The following is a 22,926-nucleotide window of genomic DNA, read 5'->3' on the forward strand; positions in this document are numbered from 1 at the left end:
AGGACGAGCAATGGTTTAAGTGTGGGGTATTTATGGTAGGCTATAATACCATGTTTTAGTCACTTATTTCACTCTTATTCATTGCACTTTACTTATATTGAGCTTTAATTAGGCGTGTTTTGCACTTATTGTGTGTTTTATACCTTGTAGGAGTATTTTTGATCTATGTAGATGTTATGGCATGAATTCATGCTATTTTGGAGCTTTGAAGTCTGAGTAAAAGCCCAAGGATTAAGTCGGTATCGAGTTCAGGGATAAACGGATGATAGTGGAACGAAACGAAGAATCGAGCAAGCATATTGCACAGTGTCCAGTAAAATGCATATAACATTTCGCTCCGAACTCCGTTTGGACTTCACAATATATCGTTGGAAAGCTATTTAAAAGGGCTACAACTTTCATTTTTACACTTTCCCAAATTTCCAATTTATACAACCCAGGTGCACGACCAAGTGTGTAGTCGCGCACTGGGCGCGCACTTGGGGCAGAATGGTGTGCAAAGTGCGCGGTCGCGCATGTCCTATCCAGGAAAAGCCCTATTTCGCTAAGAAAGGGTAGTTTCATCCGGGATTTTCTTTGGGGGCAGATTAAATACCCCAAAACACCATTTTTGACACACATTTTGACATATCTTAGACCTAGGGAAGTTTAGGAGAAGAAGGAGAAGCAAAAGCACAATGATTTCATCTATCCTTCCTCACTCAAATCCGGGTTTGGATTGTATTTATGTTTTTCTCTATTTTTGTTTCATTTGTGAAGAACTCCTCCATGTCTATAGAGTAGAACCTCTTGGGTTTTGATGGATTTGGTGTATTTATGGTTATTTGTGAATTATAACTCTATGTTTAGCTATTTGAATCGTTGTTGGATGGTTTAAATTTTGCATCTATGTTCACCTGTTCTTGTAATAGAAAGAGGCATAACTTGTGATATATTTGCACTATGTTGTTGGTTGAGTTCATAGATTCTTCTAAGTAATCGAAATAGGCTAGTTGAATCCTTGATTAAACCAAGTTAGAAGGATAATCGAAAGAGATTCTCCTAAAGACCAATCCATTATGAATTTTTGCATATCTTCACCGAGCTTAAAGTGGTTCATATTGTGAGGTTGAAACTTAATCGAGAGAGGAGCTTATACTAAACATTTGTACAGATAATTAAGTGAATTCGAGAGACTCACTTGAATATTAGAAGTGAATTTTCTAGAGTTAGATCCCGAACAATTATCTTACACCTATCCTATCAACCCATATTTTCTCCTATTGATAACTCCTTGCTTATCTTTTTTGAGATTGTCATTAGTCAATAGTTTAGGTTCTTATTTAGTTTCAATTCTTAATTGTATAAATCTCCATTGTTGATCCTCCTGGATAGCAATCCAGCTACGAACTACAAGAATACTGTTTAAATCCAATCCATATAGAGAAGATAATTATACTATACTATTTTTGACTAGCGAGCATAATTTCAGTGTGTATTTTGCGCTCGTCAATCCTGCGGCCTCGACCATATCGGGGTCTCTGATGACGTCCTCGCTGTCATCACATACCGACCTCGACCCTGTTGATTGCTATGCCTCTTTTTCTTTATCCCTTGTTTGTTGGTGGCCGTACAGTCTAAGGCGATGCGGTAGCATTCCTAGGATGTGCGTTTCTCCCCTCGTATATTGAATATTCCCCATGGAGTTGGGAATTTGATGACATGGCACAAGCTGGGTGGGATATATCTCATGGTTTGTATCCATGGTCGCCCTATTATGGCATTGTATGCTATGTCCTATTCTATGACGTGGAATATGGTTTCCAGAGTGACGCCACCCGCTAGGACGAGGAGTGTGATGTCGCCGAATGTTCGCTTAACTGCATTATTAAATCCTGTTAGTGTGATGCAGTGCGACACTATCTTATCTTCTAGTTTCATTTGTGCAAGTACTTGAGGGTGGATAATGCATGCACCGCTCCCATCGTCTACCATAATTCATCTCATATCGGTATCTGAAATTCGTAAAGTGATAACAAGAGCATCATAATGAGGGAAGGACAAACTGTTGGTATCTGATTTATCGAAGATGATGCTTTCTTCGAGTTCATCATTCCGTTCGTGGGTGATCGACCATTTGAGCTTGTGGATTTTGGTGAACTTCACGCTGGCGATGGAGGCGTCATCCCCACCACCGATGATCATATGGATGGTGCGGGCCGGCGAGGGCAATTTTGGCGGCCCCTGGTGTTATTCACGCCCTCTGGCGAAGTTGGGCCTTCCTTGATCGCTTAACAACTCTTTGAGGTGTCCCTGTCGTAGAATGTTTACGACCTCCTGTCTGAGGGCGATGCAATCTTCGATTTTATGTCCTCGCTCTTGATGGAACTCGCAGAGGGCGTATGATTTTCTGGTATTTGGGTCTGACCTCATCTTTTTGCGGCCACTTCACCTTCGGTCCGAGCTTCTCTAAGGCGTAGACTATCTCTATAGGTGACAAAAACAATTGTGAGCGGATAATAAAGGGGGCATACCTCTCTCGTTCCCGTGAGTCCCCGTTCTCGATCGGGGTGATCCCTCTTCATGGCAGGATGAAGATGCAGCGGTGGTCCTGACATATGGGATATGTCGTTCCGGGTTAGGTCGTGAGGCAACCCAAAAGTCAAACCCGAGCCCGCACCTCGGAACCCTACAAAACTCATAAAATCCGACAACCCATTCAATAACAAGTCTAACCATACTTGTTTCACTCAAATCCGACTCCGAATCGATGTTCAAAATTCAAATATTCATCAATCAAATGCTAAAAACGAAGATGGATTCATGAAATATAACCAAAATTGAGTATAGAACACTTACCCCAATCTATGTGGTGAAAATAACCTCCAAAATCGCCCAAAATTCGAGCTCCCCAACTCAAAATATAACCAAATGAACAAACCCTCTATATTATATATTTCTGCCCAGCTGTTCTGCCTCATTTCTCATGCTAAATGATATCGAAACTCGCTTTTGATTTCTCCAATGGATTCCTTGTGAAATTTCAGTCAAGTTTGAATCACTCCGTTTGACCTTATAATGAAGGAGATATGTTGGTTTCAATATTTGAAAATAGTGCAAATTTTTAAAGACGAATTCAGTAGCAATTTCGTAATTAATCTGAAAAAAATCCGGCAACTCAATTGTTAGTAAAATGACCATAAATTCCTCATACGATGTCGAAACTTGAAGATTCCAGTTGCTTTGGTTCCAAAATTATGATACGGATCTAGTGCTTCAATCAAAATAGAAGCTGAAGCTCATTTGCTTAATGTGGTACCATTTATGCTTGAAGAAACGACGTCGAAACATAAAAAACGAGCGCAACACCACCCAAACCTATCTGAAACTCACTCGAGCCCCTCAGAACCCCATCCGGATATACCACCAAGTTCCATAATATAATACAGACTTACTCGAGGCCTCAAATCATGCATAACAACATCAAAACCATGAATCTCACCTCAAATGGAACTTAATGAACTTTGAATCTTTCAACTTCCAAAACCCGTCCCGAAGCTTATCAAATCAACTCGGAATGAACTCAAATTTTGCACACAAGTCCCAAATAATATAAGGAAGCTACTCAAATTCCTGTAACCACAATCCGAACCCGATATCATCAAAGTCAACTTTCACCCCATGTCCTAGGTGTTGAAAGATGCACCTAGGAATATGCTACATGGACTTACCTATATGCTACAGATGCGGATTCAGGGGTCACATTCAGAGGGATTGTCTTTCGTCCCGCTAGGGTGCGGCCAGGGGCATGGCACAACCAGCCAGTTCTGCAGCTACTACATCCGCAGCACCTCTTCCAGCTCGAGGCACTCCAACACCCACAAGGCGTGGTACAGCTAGGGGTGGAGCACAGAGTTCGGGAGGATCCGACCGTTTTTATGCTATGAGGGGTTGCCAGAATTCAGAGGCTTCTCCAGATGTTGTCACAGGTATATTGACTGTCCAATCTCATGATGTATATGCTCTTATTGATCCCGGTTCCACTTTGTCATATGTCACACCTTATGTTGCTATGGAATTTGGGATAGAACCAGAACAACTTTATGAGTCGTTCGCTGTATCTACTCCAGTTGGTGAGTCTATTTTGGCTGCGTGGGTTTATAGGGATTGTGTTGTCACGTTGCGTGGTCGAGACACCATGGCCGATCTTATTGAATTGAGAATGGTCGATTAGACTAAGGCAGCCCGTGCTACTGAGTTTGATAACTTGAGGCAAGGTAGCTTGAGTGTGTGGGATTACTATATGAGATTCGTGTACCTGTCTAAGTATGCTATTTACATGCTGCCCACTATGGAGGCTAGAGTGCACCGATTTATACAGGGCCTTAGTCCCTTGGTAATTAATGAGGCTGCTATAACTGCCTTGAATTTTGATATGAACTATTAAAAGATGGTGGCATTCGCTCAAGCCACAGAGACCCGCAAATTAAGGAACAAAATGGAGCGAGAGGGTAGTAATAAGGCCCGGTCTACGGGAAACTTTGGTGGTTCTTCTGGTGGTGGCAAATTAATATTTAGGGGAGGGTCGTTAGGGTCGTCCCAGTCTTTTGCTCAGTCTTCGGCTAGTGCACCGCCATCATGGCCCAGTCAGCAGTAGCAGTGGAGCTGTTTCAGGCCAAATCGGGGCAACATGGGCTCATATCAGCAGGGTCGTCATGGTGGTAGATTCTAGCAGCAAAGGAGGCCCGTAAGATCTCTTCTGACATCATTTCTTCGATCTTTCCTAGATTCTGCCTGCACCGAAGTTAGTCGATAGGTTGGCCCATTGAGGTCGTCCTCATCTGCTCGGACTTTGGCGCAATATGCATTATGTATTTCGTCCCAAGTCGTGGGGGGAGGGGGTGGGTACTTCATAAGCCGACTCAATAACTTTCTTGTTTCCCTTGAATCATTTCTGCTCAACCCATTTTGGAAAGATGTGACGGCCATCCCTTCCGATACATTCGGTAAGGTCATTCTTACTCGGTTGAATCGGTCGAGAAAGTCCCTCAATCCCCCTCCCGACGACTGTATGATTGCGGATATGTCGTTTACTCTCGCCTCTGCCTTTTTGGCCCCAACATGGGCCGTTACGAACTTGTCAGCCATTTCTTCAAATGTTTTGATGGAACCCATGGGCATCTACGAATACCACGTTAATGCTCCTCCAGTGAGGGTCTCGCCAAATTATTTCAGCAAAATGAAGGATACTTGTTCTTTGGCGAGGTCATTGCCTTTCATCGCGGTGACATAGTGGGTCACATAGTCCTCGGGGTCGGTCATGCCGTCATATATTTTCAAGTAGGGCGGCATTTTGAACGTCTTTGGTATGGCATGTAGGGCGTCGTCGTCACTATATTGCTCCCCTACGAACCGACCGGTGTTTCTCTTTGGCAAGAGCTTGGGAGGGCCCGATATTTTATCGACCCTTTCTTTGTGCTCTCTCATTTGGTCCCGAAGTAGCTTGTTCTCATTTTCTATTTCCTCCATCCTTTTCAGAATGGACGTGAGAGCGTCATCACCTGCATTTCAAACAACATTGTGAGTAATACCTGCCATATGGAGGGCTTATAGAGGGCGCTGGTTAGCGTGTCAGTTAGCCAGGCCTCAAAGAGCTTCTTTATTGCTGGCGGCGCCTCCTCTACCGCGGATGTGGAGGCCGTCTTACCAAGATATTTGTTTATGCTTCAGTGGGGAGGGGGGTGACCCACCTCGCCTAGGGGAGGGACTGGGCGTTGTTTCCTCATCCAATGCTTCAGAGCTCTCATGAATGATGTTCATGAGGTTGGTTGGAAGGTCGCTCATTATTCTCGTTCTTTCTTCTATGTTACCTGCCATATTAGATCTATGTATGTAGAGAGAGAAAAAAGATTCTTGTTCTTGTTTTGTTGTTTATTTTTACGTTAGTGACCAGAGTCCGTTGTAGATCCAGAAGAAACTAAAAGAGTTAACTAGATAGTCCCCACAGACGGTGTCAAATTGTTTGACCAAAAAGTATAACTTTCGGCTAAACTATTAAATTTATGTAATAACGGGTTAAATCTAGTTAATGATAATAATTATAGATGTGAATCTTGAAAACGTGTGTGAGATGAGACATATCCAATGAAGTGTTGACAAAGATAAGCACAAAACGTTCATAAAGAATCAACAATAATGGAGATGTAACTAGCAATATATAGCAGTAAATGGCATTTAAGTAAATAGGAGGAATGATTCACCCAATAAAGGATGGATTGGACGAATGTTCCTCCTGACAATGATGAATGACAGATAAATCCAAGGTTTGTTCGGACTATTCTCGGATTTGGTGTAAAAGTGTGGAATAATATGGGTAAGAATCTTGATAAAAAAGTAGTTTTTGTATCTTTACAAGAGAGAATTTTCTTCTGAAAAGTATTCTTATCAAGTTAATATTACATGCCCTTTTTTCCTCCCCATCTTTCCTATTTATTTGAGACATGTATCTAACAAACCTTAATAGTACAAGTGCAGAGAATATTAGTATCCTATTTAAAAAACTAGTCGTTGTTGTTCTGTCAACGATGCTCGACCTCGGCCATTGTTGCCATCTTTACCATGAACCTCACTGCTCCCTGGCCGACCTCGACTGATTCTTTCCTTAATGCTGCATTACCCTAAATATTTTACGGTGAATTTTGACCTATACATTAATGTAATGGATATTCGTATAATAAAGTAGTAAGGAAACACAATAAAGAAACATATAGTTATTTCCTGAAGTCCAATAATGTTCTTTATATCCTCAATAAAGTAAGTCATGTATACCGGCTAGATTGCCACAAACAAAGGTTTCTAATGCCTTGAAATTCAGAAATACGACAAAGCCATAGTATTTCAAGATAGAAAAATCAGACTGTTAGGGGAAGCCAATTGCTCCCCACTGGCACAACCTTGACATCCACAATATAGACACTCTATTACAACAACTTTCCTAAGGTGCTTGGGGACATGACATGCACAAGTACTTGCAAAAAACTCATAAATACTATGAGTTGTTTCTTGATATTACATGCAGAGACGCTCATATCCAGGCTGCATGTCAAAACACAGGAAATATGAAATAATTAAATATAAGAAACAGACAGATTCTTACGATGTAGAGGATGTTGCCTTAAAACACCTTCTTCCACCTTTCAATCAGGTTGCGATCTACATAATCTTGTTCCAAATAGAACTTATATAAAGCATGACTTATTTCACTGAAGTCTTATTATGCTCTTTATTCTGCATGTAGTATTTTTGTCCTCCTTTGTGTCAAGAATTATAGATTTATAGGTTGTTAACTTAGTAGTTAGTACATAACTTAATCAAACATAGTTTTCTAGCATAAAATTCTTCAAACTTACTGGAAAGTTAGCTTTTCAAATTGTAGATTCTCAAACTTCGATGGAGCTTGGGAAGCAGGTAAAGAAGATGAAGAAATCTCAGGCGTCCAAGAAATCAGTTGATAGGTTGAGGAGAGAGGTGACCAAGATAGAAGCAGCTGGTGAGCTTCCATTCGATTTGCTCATAGGGTCAGACCCACTAGCATCAGCAGCTCTAGCAGCACCATCTGTTCCAGTGGCAGCAGCTGGCCAGTCTGAGGAGCCAAACATGCCTGCCGACACTGCTGAGGCGGTGCGACAGATGTTCACCCACCCCGTTACTCGGAGAGCCGAGAATGATGAGATCCAGTTAGAGGAGACTGAGGGCGGCGACGCTGCTATAGACACAACAACATAGGGAGTCCTCTTCACTCTTACCCCTCTTTATTCTTATTTTGTTAAGCATTGGGGACAATGCTTACTTTTCTTCGGGGGGAGGGGTGGAGTTTAGTGGATATTTGGATGATTTGACATTTGGTTTGTAATAACTGGTAACATTTTCCTTTTAATTTTTATCATGTATAGATTCTCCTCTTTCTGTCTCTATTGATGTATATATTTTCTCTTTTCCTCTCTCATTATGTACATTCATTATGCTTCCAGTAGCTTGCTTTGTAGCTTATTTATTTTATTTTCTTATTAGTCAATATTTAATTCAGTAGCTTCTTTTTAATCTAGTAGCTTCTTTTTATGTTTGAGTGGACAATAATCCTTTGATTTTCTTAATGCCACGGTTCTTTGCAAAGGTAGTTTTTGTGTGTTCATGATTATCTACTGATTCTCCAAAATCTTCTTCAATATATCCTCCACTGTCGGAGAAATCAGGGGTGCCGGGGTGGATGACTGTGCTGCAACAGCATTGGATAAGTCAGACAGCTTTGCAGTAGCTGTCTGCATCTAATTGTTGAGGCTCGCAAGTGTTTGGGAGACTCACAGTGCAGAAAGTGGATGAGTGGGCATAGGCACTGGCCTTAAAGTCGAAGTGGGGGGAACGGATGCTGAAGGCTCTGAAAAAAGAGGTGGAGGCATGGCAGTGGCACCGGTAGAAGGCACTTCTAAAGTAGAAGACATGTCGGCTGACACTGCAGCTACCATCGAAGGCTCATCAGACTGGCCTATGGTAGTAGTCGGCTAACCCTTTTTCTTTGGGTTTCTACCAACCGTCAAAGAATACCATGAGAAGGGATTCTTCGCCCGCACCTTGGTATCAAAATACCTCGACTCTACCCCGGCATCCGTAAGGTACTCAGTGATAGTATTGGGATACGGGTAGGAGGTGTCACCTAGCCTGGCGACCAAAGACATGTTGGCTGACATCACGACACCCACATTGATTGGGTACCCAGCCATGATAGAGGCAACTAGCACTGCCTGCGAGATTGGGAGATTTGTTTCATTTCGACACGGGACAATTCTGCTACACATAAATGTCAGCCATCCCTTTGCCTCAAAATTTAGGGTGTTCCTCTTAATAGGAACCCCTGCTGTGATCCATAGCGGTGATGGTCTCAGAGCTGCCAGAATCTAAGATAGCCATGGGCGAGCTGCATCTCCCATAGCTAGCTTTTCCAAGTATTTAACCGGCTCAACATCCTCCAACCCTAAATATGTGTTCAAGGTACTCTGGTCAAACCTCACTTTCCGATTCCTCACTTTCGCCACTTTGGTCCCCTTTTTTATTTGCGCCACATTGGTGCAAAATTCCCGGACTAGGTATTCTTTGGCATCTACCACACTTTGAGTGATCCATGTCCACCCCTTCCGCTCCCGAAATTATCTCAACACCGCCGGGTTGTATTTACCAAGATCTTTCAACGAAGAACTGACGCTCAAGAGTGAACGATCTCGACGGCCACCACTCTCGGAAACCATTGAATGCAGTTAGACTGACGAACCTATCTTCCCAAATTTCTTTATTCTTTGACCTCTCAAGGCCGGCAACTCTGGTATCACCCCCTCGGCCATCATCCGTAATCTCATCCACATCCACTGTAGTAGTTGGTGCATCGGGGGCATTTGTAGATGAAGGCTCCGAAGCCTGACTGTTACCTTCTGACCCCTCAGAAGTGCTCTCAGAAGAGGTAGGCTTGTTTCTCAGTTGGTATCTGTCTTGAAGCGGTTGTGGTTTTGATTGCATAGCAGGCTATGATTGCACTTGGTCGCCCTCCGATGCTTCCCTAGATGGGGCATATGAACTTGACTCGGAGGGCTCCGGCTGTCTACTTTGGCCTGCTATGACTTTCTTACCGATTATTCTTTAGAGGGCGAGGGGTAAATTGCTTTTGCCTTTGCCTCTGGAAGGTTCACCCTTCCCCTTTGATGTATCACCACAACCATAGGATCTAATAATTTTCTACAACAAACAACAGTAGGAGTCAGTTCTAATTCAATTGTAGATAAAAAGAAAGTCACAGAACAAAATATGTTGCAGGGTAAGGAAATGCAATCAGCACAATTGCTTGTGCGGCCGCAGGTTGGGTTGTGCGGACCGTACAATTTGAAAGTGCGGTTGCAGAGATGAAATTGCGATCCGCATAATTTTTAGTGCGACCACACATTTGTAGTACAGACAACACATTTTTGAGTACGGCCGCACAATGAATACCTTAAAAATGGCAACTCTCTGAAGACAAATAATGCCTCGATCTGTGGCCGCACACATTGTTCTGCGGCCGCGATTGAATTTTTGCGGACTGCACAATTTCAAGTGCGGTCTGCACTTTTGCCTAAACAAATGCCCTAAGCACGTAATTCTGCGAACCGCGCAATTCCTTGTACGTACGCACATTTTAAAATTAAATCGGGCACATTCCTAAAGGGTTACAATCTTTTACACAAATTGGGCATGGTAGTAGCAATTAAACATGATAAACTAAATACCCATTCTCCAAATAGCAACTAGGAGTTTACCTAACACAAATTACACCCCTCATAGATATGAAATTGACAAATGGTCTAAAATAACTAATAAATTATAAACTAAGAAAATTGACGAATTTTAGAAATGATTTTAACATACCAGTGATGAAGTGGTGTTAAGGAATGATCAAAGATTCTCAATTAAGTGGCAGATAATTGATTCAGTAGTGTGCACGATTTTAGCCTTTGTTTTAATTTCTCAGAGAGTGTAAAGTCTCAACATCAGCCTTGGGGCTACTATTTATACTATACGGGATTGGCTAAGGGTTCAAGAGACGAGTGCAGCCGCATAATTCCTTCTGCAATCCGCACTCTGTGACATGTTGTTCAATTTCCCTCTGTTGATCTGCGGTCCGCATAATTATGTGAGCGACTGCAAGTTTGGTGCGAACCGCAGATTTCCTTGTGCGGCCGCACTTTGACCATTTCTCTGACAGACAAACTTCAGAGAGTTTGCAATTTTCCATCTGAGTTTGTGCGGTCCGCACAAGAATTGTTCGACCGCAGTTGACTTCTTCTATAGCATTCAAAATTGTGCGGTCCGCACTTTTTCCATACTTAGCCAGATTTTCTGAGCACATTTCCTTCAACACACTTCAAAACCAGTTTGCACAAAATAAGACCTATCTAAAGAAAAAGAAACATGGGTTGCCTCCCAAGAAGTGCCTGATTTAATGTCGCGACACGACGCAGATTACCATCATTTGAAATGAATTACCGCCACGACGTGGCCATCACCAACCTTTCCCAGATAATGCTTCACCCGGTGACCATTGACTCTAAACACCTCATCATTTTTATTCTTCAAGTCCAAAGTACCAAAGGGTGTCACAGCCACAACCTCAATCAGGCCACTCCATTTAGACTTTAACTTTCCGGAAAACATCCGTAACCGCGAATTGAACAACACAAGATCACCCTCTTTAAACTTTTTGTTTCAAATGCACTTGTCATGAAGATATTTTATCTTCTCTTTGTATAAGGACGAACTTGTGTATGTATGATACTGGAACTCATCCAACTCGTTCAAATGTGCCACCCTTAATTTGGCAGCGACATCCCACTCAAGATTCAACTTCTTTAAAGCCCACATGGCTTTGTGCTCAAGTTCCACCGGAAGATGACAGGCTTTTCTGAACACTAACCGGTATATAGACATTCCGATAGGTGTTTTGTAAGCCGTCCTATAAGCCCATAAATCATCATCAAGTTTCTTGGACCAATTCGTCCGGTTAGCATTCACAGTTTTGGAAAAAATACTCTTTATCTCCCAGTTGGAGACTTCCACTTGATCGCTAGCTTGGGGGTGATAGTGAGTCATAACTTTATGAGTGACACCATACTTTCTAAGCAAGGTGTCAAAAGCTTTGTTGCAAAAATGCGACTCCCCATCGCTTATGATAGCCCGCGGAGTACCAAATCTTGTGAAGATGTTCTTCTTCAAAAATTCCACCACACTTCTTGCTTCATTGTCGGATAGAGCAACGGCCTCAACCCATTTAGACACATAATCAAGCGCGACCAAGATGTAGGTGTTTTCACAAGAACTCACAAAAGGTCCCATGAAGTCAATACCCCACACATCGAAAATATCAATCTCCAAAATGGTGGTGAGGGGCATTTAATTTTTCTTTGAGATTCCACCGTCCCTTTGACATTCATCACAACGCTCAAATAGATCACTTACATCCTTGTAAAGAGTGGGCCAATAGAAATCGCAACTTAGCACTTTGGCCGTCATTCTAACTCCACCAGGGAGACCACCATACGGCAAAGAATGACAAGCCCCAAGAATTTCAACTTGTTCCTTCTCCGGTACACATCTTATTATCACGCCATCCGTATAAATCCGAAAAAGATACGGTTCATCCCAATAATAGTCTTGACAATCCCGTTTGAGCTTCTTCCTTTGGTTTGAAGAGAACACATCCGGGGTGATCCCACTTACAAGAAAATTTGCTAGATCCACGAACCATGGCACCTCTTTCCCTGAAATGGCTAAGAGTTGCTCATCGGGGAAGGAGTCATTGATTTCAAGGCCATCATGCGACCTCTCCTCCTCCTCCAAATGAGACAAGTGGTCCGCCACTTGGTTTTCACTTCCTTTTCGGTCTTGGATGTCTATGTCAAACTCTTGCAACAAAAGCACCCATCTCATCAACCGGGCATTGGAATCTTTCTTGCTTATAAGGTAACAAAGTGCCGCATGATCAGTGTGGATAATTACTTTTGCACCCATCAAGTGCGGGCGGAACTTCTCAATAGCAAACACAATGGCAGGGTGCTCTTTTTCAGTCACAGTGTAATTGACTTGGGCATCATTTATGGTCTTACTAGCATAATAGACCGGATGAAAGATCATGTTGATACATTGCCCCAAAACTGCTCCAACCGCCACATCACTAGCATAACACATGAGCTCAAAAGGAATTCTCAAATTCGGGGCGGTGATCATGGGAGTAGTTGTCAACTTGAACTTGAGAAATTCAAATGCTCTCATGCAATCATCATTGAAGTGAAATTTAGCATATTTCTCCAAAGTCTTGCACAATGGGTTCACCACCTTGGAAAAATCCTTTATGAAACACCGATAGAACCCCGCATGACCCAAGAAATGTCTCACGCCCTTCACGTATGTTGGAGGTGGAAGTTTAGAAATCACCTCTATTTTTGCCTTGTCGACCTCTATTCCCTTCTTTGAAATATTGTGTCCAAGGACAATACCCTCCTTGACCATGAAATGGCATTTCTCCTAATTCAATACCAAGTTCGTTTCTTTACACCTTGCCAAAACCTTATCCAAATTTGCCAAGAAATCATCAAAGGAATCCCCGACTACCGAAAAGTCATCCATGAAGACTTCAAGGTAGTCCTCTACCATATCCGTATTGATCTCTATCATACACCGTTAAAAAGTTTCCGGTGCATTGCATAAGCCAAATGGCATCCGCTTGAAAGCAAAAGTGCCATAGGGACAAGTGAAGGTTGTTTTCTCTTGATATTCCGGGGAAATAAGGATTTGATTGTAGCCCGAATATCCATCTAGAAAGTAATAGAACGCTCGGCCGGCCAACCTATCAAGCATTTGGTTAAGAAAGGGTAGTGAGAAATGGTCTTTCCTTGTGACTTTGTTTAGCTTCTGATAGTCCATACACACTCTACACCTGGTCACCGTTCTTGTTGGAATCAACTTGTTCTTATCATTGGTGACCACAGTTATGCCCCCTTCTTCGGAACACATTGCACCGGAGAAGTCTACAAACTGTTAGAAATGGGGTAGACAACCCCGACATCTAACCACTTAATGATCTCCTTTTTTATCACGTATTGCATGGCTTCATTGAGTCTCATTTAATGTTTAATGGAGGGTTTGCCATCCTCCTCCAAGTTAATCTTGTGCATGCAAAATGTGGGGCTTATTCCCCGAATATCTGCCAAAGTCCATCCAATAGCTTTCTTCCTCTTGTGGAGCACCGCCAATGTAGAGTCAACCTACACGTTAGTCAAATAAGAGGAAAGAATAACCGATAAAGTAGAGCAAGGGCCAAGGAATTCATATCTGAGATATGGAGGCAATGGATTCAACTCCAAGATAGGAGGCACTTCAATTGAAGGCTTTGTTGGAGGAGTTTTCCTATTTTTGAGATCCAAGGAAAGTTTCTGAGGTGCATAATTGTATGACCCCGTCCCTTGCAAAGAATTGACACTTTCTATGAAGCCATCCATTTCATCATCATCAAAATTTAGCAAAACAGCCTCCAACATGTCACCCACATTAATCGTGACACTTGTATCATCAATAATCAAATCGGTCACCAAGTCCACGAACGAACACACTTTATTTATATTCGGTTGCCTCATAGATTTGCACATGTGAAACACCACCTTTTCATCACCTGAAAAGTGAGTTCACCGACTTCCACATCAACAAGAGCCTTTCCCGTAAAAAGGTCTACCAAGAATAATCGGCACCTCATAGTCCACTTCAAAATTAAGAATCACAAAATCCGCTGGGAGAATGAACTTGTCAACCCGAACCAATACATCCTCAATTATCCCCAACGGTCTCTTCATTGTACGGTCGGCCATTTATAATCTCATAGATGTGGGTCTTGGTTGCCCAATTCCCAATGTTTTGAAAACCGAATAGGGCATCAAGTTGATACTCACCCCAAGGTCATAGAGAGATTTTGCAAATTCGGCACTTCCAATGGTACAAGGAATCGTGAAAGCGTTGGGATCCTCCAACTTGGGAGCCATTGAATGCACAATTGCACTCACTTGATGAGTCATTTTTATAGTTTCAAAATTCATTGATCGCTTCTTTGTCACTAAGTCTTTCATAAACTTTGCATAACCGGGCATTTGCTTCAAGGCTTCAACTAATGGCACGTTGATAGATAGGCTCTTCATCATGTCAATGAACTTTTTGAATTGATTCTCGCCATTTTGCTTGGTGAGCCTTTGAGGATATGGAGGAGGAGGCCTAGGCATTGGTGCCTTAGACTTTTGCACTACCGGTTCCGATATATCAAGATTGTAATCCCTATACGGGTTCACTTCCTCTTGAGCTTCCTCCTCATTATCATCAATATCAATCCGCACTTCCTCATTTGCTTTCACCACATTGTTCAGGATCTCATCTTCTTGAACCACTTGCTCATCATCTACAAGCTTCTGTTGATTCGAGGTGGGTGCATCCCCACCTTTTCCACTCTTGTAGTAACGGCCATGGCATGTCCCGTGTTGTTTCCACCCTTTGGGTTCACCACCGTGTCACTTGGTAGTGCCCCCTTAGGACGAATGTTTAGGGCTTGAGAGATTTGCCCCATTTGGACTTCCAAGTTTTAGATAGATGTATTGTGAGAGGCAAGTTGGGTATCGGAGTCGGTATTTTTCTCCATCATTCGCTTAAACATGTTCTCAATTTGTCCCATCTCATTGTTGGAAGAATTTGGACCATGGGAAGGATAAGGAGGCGGGTTGCTCAGTTGTTGATACATCGGGGGCCTTTGAAAACCCGACCCCCGATTGCCTTGAATATTGTTCCATCCCCCTTGGTTATTGCCTCTCCAATATTCTTGATTATTGCCACTCCAATTACTTTGTTATTACCACCACTCCAATTTCCTTGAGTATTGTTACTATTCCAATTCTCTTGATTGTTGCCACCATTCCAATTACCTTGGTTGTTAGAATTTCAATTCCCTTGATTACCTTGAGGTCACCATTGTTGTTGATTCGAGCCTTGAGAGTTTTTTTTTTGCCCTTGAAAGTTGTTCACATATAGCACTTCCTCCTCTTATTCATTGTAAGATTCATCTTGATCAAACCCACTATCTTCTTGCACATAATTCTCCACTCAATTTTGTACTTGTGGACCTTTGAGCCTTCTTTTATTCACCATCATACTAACTCCCTCCATAGCATTGACTTTTCTCGGGTTTTGCACTTGTTGAAGTTGAGCTTTTGCTAATTGATTCATTGTGGTGGTCAACTCGGCAATGGCTTGCCAATGGTCATGCAACTCTTTATGTAGGTGAATCACGTTCGGATCACCTTGAGAAACATTTGCTCTACTTTTCCATGCCGAAGAAGTATCCGCCATTTCATCTAAAACCTCACAAGCTTCCGCATACGGCGTTGTCATGAAATTTCCACCGACAAGTTGATTAACCACGCACTGATTGGTAGTATTGATCCCCTGATAGAAAGTTTGTTGAATTATAGCCTTCGTCATGTCATTATTTGGGCACTCTTTGACCATAGTTCGGTACCTCTCCCATATTTCATGTAACAGCTCATTGGGCTCTTGTTTGAATGCTAGAATCTCGTCTCTAAGAGTAGCCATATGCCCGGGAGAAAAGAACTTGGAAATACATTTCTCCGCCAATTCATCCCATGTATGGATAGAGTGATTTGGCAATCTTTCTAACCAATCCAAGGCTTTCCCCCGCAGAGAGAAAGGAAATAGCCTCAACCTTAAAGCATCCTCGGAGACTTTGTCTGTTTACTCTCCCAACAAGTGTCCACAAACCCCTTCAAGTGTTTGTATGCATTTTGACTCGGAGCCCCGGTGAAGAATCCTTGTTGCTCTAACAATGTGAGCATTACATTTGTGATTTGAAAGTTGCCCGTCCTAATGCGGGGCGGGACAATGACACTTGCATACCCTTCATTCGGCAACACCCGGTGTAGAGCCGCTCTTGGTGGAGGTGGAGGTAGAACTGGGACGTTGTCTTGAGGTGCCCGACCTCTTTTATTTGCTTGAGGTTCAAGAGGAACCTCTTCAACTTGGTCATACAGATGGTAGTCGTGGTTGATTCGAGGATCTTACGCGGCTCAACGTCCACATCCCCCAAAGGCATATTTCCGAGTTGATCGTTGTTGTTTCCCATAATAGTACCTAAAATTGATTCACACAAATCAGTAACAAGAAAGAAAAAAAAGACAATTCACACACAAAACCAAATATATAGCTAAATCTATTTTTTATGCTTCCCGGCAATGACGCCAAAAATTGATCCCGTCCAAGTTCACACCTCAATTCAATGTTATGAAACAGTCGATTGCAATAGTAATACCCAACAAGGAGTCGGGGTCGAATTCCACAGGGAGTTATACGTGGGATTTAGGAGTATAAATTGCATTGTATGAGTATGAACTATCTCAAATTGCACTTCCACAAACTTGGGTTGTTTATAGGTTTAATTTAAACTAAGATTATAAACTAAGAATTTAAACTAGGAAATTGATTTTGGTTGTTTTTCAAATGATATAAAAGGCCTAGGGCTATGACCTTCACCTAGGTATTCGCTTAATGGGTTGTAAGCCTTAAAGCTTGTTTTATTGGCCGGGGTGTATTATAGCTATCAATACTCAAGTACTCACTCGATACCTCTCAGTCAAAGAGTGATTTTTCCCAATTTATCTTTCTCAAGTCCAAATGGGTATTGAACAAAGCAGTTGATAATAAGCTCAAGTCGGATTTTACTATCTCTAGGTTCAACCCTTTAATTGGTCTTATCAATCTCTCGATTGACCCAATTTCTTGTTAGCCAAGTTTTTCTATACTAAATCTCTCTTTCTCAAGTAGAAACCAAGTCAAATAGGCATGAGCTAATATTTACAACCATTAATTCTACAATTAAAAGCAAGAACAAGGCTAAATAATAAGCACCCAACCATAAACAAGACATAATTCAAACACCCATTAAGTTTAAACTCTAGGGTTAGGTCACAACCCTAGTGAAAATCTAGCTACTCATGCTTAAGACAGAAGAAATGATAATTAAACCCATATTGATAATTAGAGTAAAGAAATCTATGTTCAAAAAGCTCAAAATGGCAAAAACTACTAAAGAGAGTAAAGAAAAACGGCTACTGTATCTATTGATGTCAAAACTTGACCTTAAAAAGTGAAACTTTTTAATTTATACAAAGCTAGAATTTTCAGACAAAAATGCCCTTTCGGAGGTTCTGCGGCCGCACAATTCCATATGCGGTCCGCACTTTTGCTTCAACCTGACAGGATTAGAATCTTGCGACCGCACAATTCTGAATCGCGGCAGCATCTCTCTCTTTCTGCGGTCCGCACATTTCTGAGTGCGTCCGCACATGGCTCTTTTGCGAACCGCACAAATGCAATTGCGGCCATATAGCTGATCTTCTGCGGCCGCACAATAATTGTGCGGTCCGCACTTCCGTTGACAGGTTCTCTGGACTTTTGCTCTTGCCTAGCTTTTGCGGTCGTACATTTCATGTGCGGACCGCACTTCTCACAGATCTCTAATAAGTTCTTCTGCACAATCTGCGGTCCGCACTTTAAGTTTCTGTGTTTGTTTTTGTCCTTGAATTCAGATCACTCCTTCTTGAGTAGGATTTCATCTTGGAGGCTCATTTTCCAATATTCTTGCAATTAAGCATATTTGATCAGTTTTTGGGAACACAATTAAATATTTTTGGACTCAAACGAAAGCTAAAAGGCGCTAATAAGTAGTCAAAATCCCCACTTATCAGTGAACTTGTACCGTATCCCCCTCGGTCAGGATCAACTCGATATGATTGGGAAGGCCGAATTTAGCCTTAAGCTCCGCTAATTCCTTCACTGTCATCACTGACCGAAAAGCTCCAGGTGCGGCCTCTGGTGATTTGGTGAAATCGGATCTGGAATCAGGGTTGCGTGGGATTATCTCCTCCACCGATAAGAAGGTTTCATCCTCAACAGTGGCAGGAATGCTCTCCTTATGGGAGGGGAACACCACTGCCAAGGGAGTAACATGACTCCCCTCTCTAGCCTCAGAAGGTACGTTAGACATGATTCAACGTGAGGAAGGAGAATAACAAACGAGGGGGAATGAAGAATAATGTAAGTCACTGAAATAGAGAAGAGAAATTCGAAGAAGAAGAGAACAAGAGAAAGGTATGGGATTTTGAAGCGTTAGAAGATTTAAACTCCAAAATCGTATTCAAAGACCTCTATTTATAAAGGTCATGCCACCTAAACCGAAAATGGCTCATCATGATTGGCACCGGAACCGAAGCGGCAGGACTAATCAAAGGTCGCACGCAAAACAAAATGACGCATTGGGAATATGCGTCATAATGACGCATGACGTCATGATGTCATCCAAACTCGTGGACAGCATAACTCCAGCAAATCGCCGGGGAAATTCGAAGCATTTGAAATGTGCTGATCACAGAGGGCCACATTACCTGCTCGCCGCAACAACCACGACCTACATAGTCCACTTGATTAGCTCGACCACCACCAACACGATCCATTCATCGAACTCGTCCGCAAAGTCGGCCTCAATAAGCGGAGGGACTAACTGTATGGGTCAAAATCTATCTTTAGAATATTTAAGTCAAAATAGTATTGGTGGAACGTTCCCAACGGTCACTTGACGAAGTAATCTAAAAAACGGTGAAGTCCGTGGTCGAAGCGTCAGTAAGGGCTGAAGCCGAGGAGTCATCAAGGATTGAGGCCGAGGTCGAGCACCCTTGATAGAGTTATAACATCTAGTTTCAAGATAGGACATAAAAAGGAATATTCTAATTGATATTCTTTGCACTTGTACAGTTAGGGTTTTTATGAACATGTTCTCTATAAATAGAAAGAGACACAATGATAGGGGACATGTGATACTCATTTGTAAAATACACTTTGGCTTTAAAGGAGAGAATCAGGTCTTATTGCAAGCATACAAACACAACGTTTTCACTAAGATTCTTGTTCATACTTTTTCACTGGTTCCGAGAATAACTCAGATATTCAAAGGTTTATCCATTACTCATCATTGTCAGAAAGAATATTCACAGATTTCATCCTTTCTTGGGTGACTCATTCGTTCTATTTACATAAGTGTCATTTATTGCTATTCATCATTATTTAATGCTACATTACTTCCTTTGACTTCTTAAATACTGATTGTGTGCCGCCGTTGCTATTGAAATATATCTACGTAGTATTTATTGCACTTCTGAGAACTTCATCTTTGGAATATTATTATTAACTAAGATTAACCCTTATTTATATAAATTTAATTAGTTGAACAAGATATATATTTTTTGATCAAACAATATGACCTAACAAGATCAGATTTATTTATTGCACGAAGATGTTTAAACGTCAAAAACATTTATTTATTGCACTAATAACAGTTTTACTTGTCATACGCGTAATACGTAATCTGTTGGCGCCTAATATTAAAAAATTTCAATTATCTGAAATGTATCTGGAAAATACATTTGATAAGTGAACTAGAAAAATGCAAACACAATTCAATCTTGTAACACAATTGGTGTTTCCAACAAGAATTTTGCTCTCCACATTTTCTTGAATTGAATAAAGTAACAAAAGTGAAAATAATAGACAGAGAGATATTGATTTCTTTTTTGTGAGGGTATATATAGGGGGTGGCATGTTAGAAGTATACAAGAGAAATAAGTCAGATACCAAGATAATATAGACGTAAGGAGCTTAATTAAAGCTATTGGACTTCGGAATCGAATCATGTCAGTGGTCAAAGGATACCATAGAATAATTTAAATGTGTCACTTAGGTTAAGATATTATTTACTACTCCCATATATATATATGTGAAGATATAAGATATTAACTGTTAGTCTATAAGCATGCCTTAAGTTTAATATAACTTCCAGTTAATGGAAATTTTATATATATGCCATTTAATAAGTTTATTTTCTCATTTAATATACCGTCCAAAAGAGGAAGTGTGGCTTTTAAATTTAACGTTTTAAATCTATGATACTTTACAAACAGAACATACATGTAATGGACAAATAATGGAAGGGAGAAAGTAATACTCCACTAAATAACAGCCAAGAAAACACAAATGCCACGTACTTTGTGGTCTTCTCATTCTGAGAAGGGGGCGACTCCCTCTCTTCAGTCAGTTTGTCTGGACATCTCCTTTCCTATATATAACCACTTTTTTTCTTCAGGCTCAGCTGTATACTACTTCTCTATCAATCCTTCGATTTTCAGATGGAGCATAATGAAAAGGGTGGTGCGGCAGTGACAGTGACAGTTCCGGCAGCAGAGATTGTGAATGGAGGCGGAGTATCAAAGAAGGTGCATTATAGGGGAGTGAGGAAGAGGCCGTGGGGGAGATATGCTGCTGAGATCAGAGATCCTCTCAAAAATTCTCGTGTGTGGTTGGGGACATTTGATACAGCGGAGGAAGCTGCCAGAGTTTATGATGCTGCGGCAAGGGAGTTTCGCGGTACAAAGGCCAAGACCAATTTTCCTCCTCCGGCAGTTATTAAGGACTCGTCGCCGGCACCGTTGAATCTTAACCTCGGAAGTGGGTCTTCCGTTGGTAGTGCGAGGAGTTTCACGTATCTGAAACAGAACAACCTCAACCTCGGCGGTGGGTCCTCCGTTGGTAGTGCGGCGAGTTTCACGTATCTGAAACAGAACTATCAGTTTCGTCATGTTCCTGCTGCCGGAGGTTTTGCTCCGCCATCGGCGCGTGATTATCAGTATTTAGAGGCTTTAACTGGAGCTGAAGTGAGTAATCGCGACCCCAGTAGCCAAAGAGGGACGGTTGCTTTCTTAGGTGGCGGCGATAGCGTCAGTGGGTGTGGAATTCCGACTGAGTCAGAATCATCGTCGGTGCTAAACTACAACTTTAACGATCTAAATCAACCAACCATCACCACCAACTGTCTAAATCTGGACCTCAACCTTCCACCGCCGGATTACATGTGAAAAGGCGACAATTTTTCATCGGGAATTAATGTGTATGCATCTCCATTTTTAAAAATAAAAAATAAAATTAGTCGTAGTTTCCTTTTAAATTCTCAAGTGGCGGTGAGGGACGGCTGGTGAGTTCACACGTTTAGCCTATAGTGTGAACATAAGATTTAAATATATAATCTCAAATTTTACTAACAAATAAAGTTTTAGAAAGAAATTTTGACCAACTTTTCAACCAAGCGCCACCGTAGTACAATTGTGAAATATAAAGAATCATATTTCAAAGTATTGTCGTATTTTACAACTTGTTTGAATATAGTTATCTTAAAGTATATTATTTATTGATATTTAAATTATATTGTATCTTAAATTCCTTGTTACGTAATGATAAAGTGATTTGTCGTTACTTTATTTTTTAATTTTATATTGTCCTTTTTTATTGTTAAATAATCATATTTTATTTTTTACCTTATCTTTTTAAATACTAATTCTACTTCATACCCTTTTTTTTGTAATAATTTTTCAAATTGCCGATGCATGCAATAATAAAACGATGACAAATGATACTATTTATCAAAACCTTGTATTTATCAAAATAATACAATATAACACAACATAATATAGTACCATATGCTATGAAACAATTGTTAGATTTTCCTATTATGTATATGACCCAATATAATAAAGGCCATAATTAATATTTAATGAAAAACAAATCTCGTCCGTCCGATCAGTTACTTGATGGACGTACCAGATTAAGTGAGAACCTCTATAAATTGGTCATCTCTCCACCCATTAGGGTTACCACCTATTCTATTCTTCTTTTTCATCACTAAAGGCGATGGTAACGAAGGTAGGGTAAGGGGCGGGAAACCAATTTAATTAACGCCTTCGCTTTGTGATATTGGCTTCTGCCTCGGGTATTTTTTTCTGCAACGATTATATGTAAGATTATCATATTCAAGATTCTAATATGAATTAAAGTTTATGTTTACAGGTATCATGAGCCTGAATTGTTTGAACTGACAATTTTCGTAAAAGGAATTATATATTTCTAGTTGTGTTGTTGTTGTTACGAAAGTGTCGTATTGTTAAAATTAGAACTTCACACATATTCAAAGATTTGATCACATATGTGAGGTTTCTGTTCGTAGACAAAATATCAATAAACTTATAGGATAAACTCTAGTTATATTATGTCAACGTCATTTATGGATCAAGAGTTCATTGGTTTTATCCACCAATTTCATCTCTGTTTTCACTCTTCGTGGCTTGAAAGCACTTTTGCTTTGGTTGATCAGATATTTGATGTTAAAATTAATTAAAGATGATGAAGAAGAATGTGAATTACAGTTTAATTAGTACAGACACTATAGTT

The 22,926-nt window shown here is 41.0% G+C and overlaps 1 protein-coding gene across 1 annotated transcript; it reads left to right on the forward strand.

Moving 5' to 3' along the window:
* Window positions 1-20,572: 20,572 nt before the first annotated feature.
* On the forward strand, window positions 20,573-21,649 carry LOC107824231 (ethylene-responsive transcription factor 4). Its single transcript, XM_016650983.2, has one exon. The coding sequence runs from the start codon at window positions 20,835-20,837 to the stop codon at window positions 21,558-21,560; it is 726 nt and encodes a 241-aa protein (XP_016506469.1). The 5' UTR covers window positions 20,573-20,834; the 3' UTR covers window positions 21,561-21,649.
* Window positions 21,650-22,926: the final 1,277 nt, after the last annotated feature.

The sequence above is a fragment of the Nicotiana tabacum genome, chromosome 17, assembly GCF_000715075.1.
Source record: "Nicotiana tabacum cultivar K326 chromosome 17, ASM71507v2, whole genome shotgun sequence".
Taxonomy (NCBI): domain Eukaryota; kingdom Viridiplantae; phylum Streptophyta; class Magnoliopsida; order Solanales; family Solanaceae; genus Nicotiana; species Nicotiana tabacum.